Raw genomic sequence first — 6,728 nt, 5'->3', positions numbered from 1 at the left:
AAAGTCAGGACTGCTGCGTTCCTGCTTTATGGCCAAACGCCTCTTTATTTTTATGGGATGGATGTTTCATAATTGCTCTTGCAACGGCGTCCTGGCGGACGGAACGTGGCCTTCTTGTGAAATGTGTGGTTTTTTCTGGAAGGGAAGGAGCCACAGGGGCGACATGAGCGCTGATGTTTGGTCAGCAGCCTGTTTCACGTACTGCTTCCCCTTCACCGACGTTCCCACAGAGGCCCTGGGATACTCGGAAGCCAAAGTCAGACCGCCCATGCCTGCCCCCCCCCAGAGCTCTGCGTGATTGCTGTCTCTTGAAATATTAACTGATCCTCCGCCGTGTGCTTTCAGTCAGTGGAATGGCTCTCAGGCCAGAAGGCCCCCCAGGGAAGGAGCGCTAGCCCAGAGTCTGGGCACGGCTGCTAAAAACCAGCTGCAGACGCCGTGGGTCTCTGCTTGCTTTGCCTGTTAACTAAGGCCTAAGACCCCTCCCGGGGGCGGTGGCAAGCCAGCTCCTGCGGCGGGTGCCGGCCGAAGGCCTGGGCTGCCGGACTCTGACAACGCAGCAGTGACAGGGGGGCGCCTCCTGCAGGTGAGAGCCTCCAATCAGCCGTCACACCCCCGCTGCTGTCCACCCTTTACCTCCACGGTGCTGACCTGACCGCTTGGGAGGAGGGCTCCAACCACCTTTGTGCCCATCAAAGTGCCTTGAGAAATCCATCAAGCACGGCCCTACGTAAGGGGCTCTGATGGGTTCTGATGGGCCACAGGGGTCCTGTGGGCCCATGGCGCTGTGGCTCACCCCTCTGTGGAGAGGCAGGGGCAGATAAAGGCCAGGCGCCTTCCAGTGGAGGGTGTCATGGGCAGGAATCTGAACACTAGGTCAGCACGCCCAGGGGAGGAAATGAGGGCGTGGTCAGGCGGCCAGGAGTCAGCTGGCAGAGGTGCAGGGCCCGGGAGTGGCATTGTGCCACTGTGGGGGACATTGTGCACTGGCGTCTGGGAAGGAGAGGGCAGTGGTCTTTGTGAGGTGAGGGCACTGTGGGGGGTGGTCTGGACCTTTAGGAAAGCTGTGGTCAGCTTTTTTGTGTGAGGGGGTGGAGTCAGAATCCTTATCCTTCTTCCAGCCAGGAGGACTGAGAAGGGGCAGTCCAACCAGGGTGGAGTTTAGACATCTGTGGGACCCCATGGCCAGCACCTGCCACATGGGTGCTGTGAGGTTAGATCTTCCCTGCCCCTCGGGCCCTGCCTTACTGGGAATGGTCTCCTGGCTTTGGGTACTTCCAGGAAGACGGGGGTGAGGGTGGCTGCAGGCACCTCGGTGGAGGAGCATCCTGAGGTCTGCAGGGGAAGTGGGTCCCAGGCTCCAGGCCCACTTCGGTCTCCTGTCCCGCCCACCAGCCGACCCCTGCCCCCAACTCCCCGTCCCTGCCCGACGCGGTTCCGTCGGGCCTTTCAAGGAGAAGCCGGCTGCTCCTCCCTCAGGAGGCAGGTACAGGCCCAAGAGCCCGGTCCGGGGCGGGGCGGGGGGGGGGTCCCCTCCGGTGGGGCGTCTCCTTGCGTCCTTGGCGCTGGCGGGCGCGGGACTCGCGGGCTGAGCGCCCCGGGCTGGTGACGCAGAGCGCGCTGCGGGAGACGCGGACCGCGCGCGCGCGGGACGCACGCTCGGCGGCGAGACACGCGGGCGGCCCCGTGGGGCCAGCTGGCGGTCCTGTGCAGCGGCGCGGGTGACGCGGGGACACGGGCCGGCTCCGAGCAGGTACGCCCGCCCGCCGCCGGGGATGGACAACACCGGGGTGCGGAGAGACGTGACAGGACCCGCGCTGGGGCCGGGGCCGCGGGCCGCCGGCGCAGGTTGGGGGAGGGGCGAGGGCGCGGGGTGGGAGGAGGGTGCCCCCCCCAGGGTCCAGGGCCGCGGGCCGGGCTGCTGGTACAAGCAGAGGGCGGGCTGCCGGGTGCGGGGGCCTGGGCGCAGGCCGGGGTGCCGGTGCGGGCGCGGGGCACACACTGGGGCGCCGCAGGGGCGCAGGTTCGAGTGTAAGCTCCGGGGTGGAGATGCGGGCCTGGGCTCAGGCGGGAGTGCGGGGTGCGGGGACCCAGGCTGCAGGCAGGGTGCGGGCACAGGCGTTGCGACGGGGCCAGGGTGAAGTCTTTCCGGGGGCGCCTTGCTCCGACCTGGGGAGATGAGGAACTTGCCACATCTAGGACTAAGGCTCTGACCACAGCTTTCCCACCCCCACCCACCGCAAGACCAGGGGGCCCATTGCCGCCGGCGGCAGGCACTTCCTTTGATGGGTGTACTGCTATTTACAGTCTGGAAAGTGTTTTCCCTGCAGGGATTTCAGAGGATGCCTGACCTGGGGATGGGCAGGGAGCATGCAAACGGTTTAGAAAGAGAAGTGGGAAGAGGGGGTGGGGGGGACGTCTGGCCAGCGTGCCCTGAATAGCCTCACATAGGGAGTCTGTCGGTTCAGCCTTCTGGGCTGGGCTGGTGGGATATGGGGCGGAGACCCTGTCTTGTGAGTTCCCAGGGTCCCCGCCTAGGTGGCTGCTGCAAAGGACAGTCCTCAGGACTTTTGTTCTGTTTGGACTTGGTGTCTATTCCCAATGTCGCCAGGGCACAGCCTTCCAGCATGCCACCCTCGGACTGCAGGAGCCTGGATGGGGGGGCCCACCTGGGCGCAGGTGCTGCCGTGTGGCCCCCTCCCCATGCACCTGTGCTCGCTGCCCGTGGCCCCTTCCACTCCTCTCTCCTCGGCCCTGCGTTTGGACATCCACCCCACTGTGGCCCTGCCTCTTGCAGGCCCGCTCACTCCATGGCAACAGCTTTGCGTGTGTGTCGGGGGTCCTGTGCCGAAGGGCATCTATAGATGTGCATTTGTTTGTTTGTTTTTCAGAAACACTTATCTAGATACACTTATATCATATATCTATTATCGCTAGTGTTTATACCATTACGTTCTACTTTTTGAGTCTGTGTCCTTGGTTTTTTCCCCACTTTTTATTTATATATATTTTTTAAATGTTTGCTTAGTTTTGAGAGAGAGACAGAGAGGGACAGAGACAGAGACAGAGCGTGAGCCGGGGAGGGGCAGAGAGAGAGGGAGACACAGAATCCGAAGCAGGCTCTGGGCTCCGAGCTGTCAGCACAGAACCCAATGCGGGGTTCAAACTCACGAACCATGGGATCATGACCTGAGCCAAAGTCGGATGCTTAACTGACTGAGCCACCCAGGCGCCCCTTTTTCCTACTTTTTAAATAAAAATTTCCAAACATACACAAAGTTGAAAGAATTTTGCAGTGAACCCTTAGATATGCATTTTGTGTGACTGTATGTGCAGGCCCGTGTGCCGTCATGTTCTATTTATGTATCTATGTGCCTGTCTTCTTGGAAGTCATTTACTTACAAAGTGCTCTTTTTTTTTTTTAAGTTTATTTATGTATTTTCAGAGAGAGCGTGAGCGAGCGCTTGGGAGGAGGGGCAGAGAGAGAGAGAACCCCAAGCAGGCTCCGCACTGTCAGTGCAGAGCCCAACGACGGGGTTTGAACTCACAAACCGTGAGATCATGACCTGAGCTGAAGTTGGACGCTTAACCCACTGAGCCACCCAGGTGCCCCCACTTTCATCGTTCTTGCCATTGCAAGAACATGTTTGCCATTGCATACGGAGAGTTAGAGTTACAAACCGGGGTGACCACAACTGCCTTCTGGTGATATGTGAAGAAAATGATGGAGGGTTGGATTTGGGGGGGAGCCCCAGAGAAGGTGGATGGGGGATTTTGTAAGGTCATGGTCAGCCCTGGGTTTCCAGACTCTTCCGGGGCCCAGACTTGGATGGGGGAGGGAGGAGGAGGGGAGGGCAGGGGAGGAGAGAGAAGGTCAGTCAGCATCCCCAGTCCCCCCCCCCCCCCCCCCCGTTTTGCATGGCTCCTGGCCCGCCTGAGGGGCCAGGTGACAGCGATGGCCTTAGGGCTGCTCAGGTGTGAGGCTTGCCACACTCAGGCAGCTTGTGAACAGAAGTTTATTCTCACAGCCCTGGAGGCTGGAGGGCTGAGGTCAGGGTGGCAGCACGGGGGGGGGGGGGGAGGGCCCCCTTCTGGGTTGCACACTTCTGTCCTCACGGTGGGGAAGGGGCGAGGGCACTCCCTGGGGCTTCCATCAGAGCACGACCCCGGTCGTCAGGGCCTCGGCACCTCCCAGAGGCCCCGCCTCCGACTACCATCACCGCTGGGGGGCGGTTTCCACATGTGAACTTCAGGGGGGCACATTCGGACCATAGCAGTCCACTCCTGGCCCCCCAGATTCATGTCCTTTTCGCATGAGAACTACATTCACTCCATCCCAACAGCCGAGTGTTAACTCATTCCAGCAGCTACTCCGAAGTCTGATCTAAATCTCATGTGAGTCAGGGGTGGGGGAGACCCCAGCTGCGTTTATCCCGAGGCGGATTCCTCTCCGGCTGTGGGCCTGTCCGGCAAGCAATGGTGGGGCACCGGACGGGCACTCCCACTCCGAAGGGGAGCAACCGGAGGGGTGACGGGGTCCAAGCAAACCTAAACCTTAAGGCCCCTGGCCTGGTGGTCCTGCCTGATGGCTTTTCTGGGCACAGCCCACCCTGCCGCTCTCCCCGGCTGGAGACGCATGCCAGTGGCTCTGCTGGTTTGGGGCCACCCCACCCCACAGCTCCACTGGGTATTGTCCTGTCAGCGGCCCTCTCCCAGGGTCAGGTGCCCAAGGCTCTGGGTGGCCTCATGTGTTAAAATCTGGGTGGAGGCGGCTGACCCCCCAGACTTGCACGCTTTTCAGAACAGCAGTGATGGCATCGTGCAGGTGCCACTAACCCTGGCCACAGGGGGCCAGCTGGAGCGGCGCCTGGGGCTGCGGGGAATTGGGAGAGCCGGGCCCAAGATGAGCGGGGTGCAGGGTAGCTGTGGCTCCCCGTTTGCAATCGTTCCGCCCCCCAGGCCCTCGCACTCTGGGCCTGTGCTGGGAGGACGGCCCCATGGACGGGGATGGAGTGCCTCCTCCGGCCCTTCACAGTGACCTGAGGTCGCTGTGGCTACAAATGGGCCTCTGGGGCCCTGGGGATGTGCATGTGCTTCCAGACGACCCGGGGCCCCTGCTGGCGGACAGAGCTGGGGCAGCCGGGGAAAGGCGCCGACCAACGAGTGGACAGGCCCCGCGCGAGGAAGCACGTGCCCCGTGCTGTCCGGACACCTGCCTCATTCCCCTCTCTGATCTATTCCGGCAGCCCTCCATGGTGTGTTTCCAGAACCTTCAGCCTCACGAGCTGGAGTAAAGGCTGTCCTGAGGGAGGGAGGAGACCGTGGCAGCTGGAGTGGAGGCAGCCCTCACGATGGAGCCCCCCACCCTGAGGAAAGCCGGCTCCAAGCAGGAGGAGGCCTTTGGGGTGCAGCCCCGGAGGGTCGCTGACCTGGGCACGGTCCCCAGTCTCCGGCGCAGCAACAGCAGCCTGCGCAAGGTCAGGAGGTCCCAGAACCTCTTTGGCAACAGTGAGAAGGTAGGCTTCCGGTGGCCAGCAGGACCCCCCTCCGCCGGGTCCCCCAGAGCCCTGGCGGCGACCACCCGGGGATGGGTGTGTTTCTTCCTTGGGCAGAGGCTCGGCTGAGCCGGGGAAAGGGGACCTGGAGAAAATGGTCAGTGGCCAGGTCCGCCCCCTCCATGCATCGCATGCCCCTTCCTGTTCTTGGTCTGGTTGGGTGGGCGTTAGGCAAGCACTGCAACCCTGTCCCGGGCAGACTCGCTGGAAGCCGTCACCCCTGACCTCTGCGATGACTTCACGTCTCCGATGTCACTGGAGGGCCCTGAGCACCACCGACGTCCTGGGCTAGATTCCCCAAGGCCCGAGACAAGACTGTGTTGAGGGCATGTTTGACTCCCTTGGCCCCTGGTCAGGTGGCGGGAGGGCGTTGGCCTGCCGTCTCATCAGGACAGAGGCAGGTGTCCACACCCCTACCCGCCGCACCGTTTTATTCCCGAGGAAGGCAGCATTGACAGAGAAACTGGAAAGTGCCGTGCTACTTAAGTAGGGCAAAGGAGGAAGAGGTCCCACAGGGCTGTTCCTCCCACACCTGAGAGCCGGGGCCGGGCACCCCCGCCCCGCTCACGCCTTCTGGAAAAGTCCCGTGTAGCTCGACAGGGAGCCCAGGCGTATCTAGGAGTGGCGGAGGGTTTGCTGTCCCGAACAGTGTTGCTATGACTGCCCGGGGATCTCAAAGCGCCCTTTTTATCCTCAGCAAGAAAGTCTCAGTTCGTGGATCCCCGAAAATATCAAGAAGAAGGAATGCATGTACTTTGTGGAGAGCTCCAAACTGTCTGACGCTGGGTAAGGGGCCTGTTAGTGTGGCCACCCCTCCCCCTGTTCCCACGGGCCGGGGCCTTGGCGGGCTTCGTTGGTATGTGTGTGTGTCTGTGTGTGTTGTGTCCGTGCGTGTGTGGCCTGGGCAGGCACAGCCCGTGTCTACATGGCTTCAGCGAGCCCAGTCCTGTCTTTGTGGCCTCGCAAGCCCAATCCCGTGTGTGTGTGTGTGTGTGTGTGTGTGTGTGTGTGTGTATCTGTGTGGTCTTGGGGGCCCAGTCCTGTGTGTGTGTGTGCCCTCAGTGGGCCCAGTCTGTGTTCGCGTGGCCTTGGGGGGCCCAGTCCCGTGTCCGCGTGGCCTTGGGGGGCACAGTCCCTTGTCTGTGTGTCTGTGTGGCCTCAGTGGGCCCAGTC

At 62.0% G+C, this 6,728-nt stretch overlaps 1 protein-coding gene across 9 annotated transcripts in view; it reads left to right on the top strand.

Moving 5' to 3' along the window:
* The first annotated feature begins 1,637 nt into the window (after positions 1 to 1,637).
* TRPM2 (transient receptor potential cation channel subfamily M member 2) overlaps positions 1,638 to 6,728 on the top strand; it is a 57,793-nt gene continuing 52,702 nt past the window's right edge. For 4 of the 9 annotated variants that reach the window (XM_040483778.1, XM_040483779.1, XM_040483780.1 and 1 more), the window contains exons 1-3: positions 1,638 to 1,753; positions 5,247 to 5,516; positions 6,253 to 6,341. In XM_040483778.1, coding sequence (XP_040339712.1) covers positions 5,352 to 5,516; positions 6,253 to 6,341 — 254 coding nt within the window. In that variant the 5' untranslated portion in view covers positions 1,638 to 1,753; positions 5,247 to 5,351. The remainder of the gene's footprint in view (positions 1,754 to 5,246; positions 5,517 to 6,252; positions 6,342 to 6,728) is intronic. The other 5 variants (XM_040483776.1, XM_040483775.1, XM_040483773.1 and 2 more) reach the window with 4 other exon arrangements.

This window comes from Herpailurus yagouaroundi, unplaced genomic scaffold (genome assembly GCF_014898765.1).
Source record: "Herpailurus yagouaroundi ecotype Mexico unplaced genomic scaffold, PumYag 162, whole genome shotgun sequence".
In the NCBI taxonomy this organism is placed as follows: Eukaryota; Metazoa; Chordata; class Mammalia; order Carnivora; family Felidae; genus Herpailurus; species Herpailurus yagouaroundi.
The sequence above is the reverse complement of the archived record's forward strand: the minus strand, read 5'-3'. Positions and strand labels throughout refer to the sequence as shown.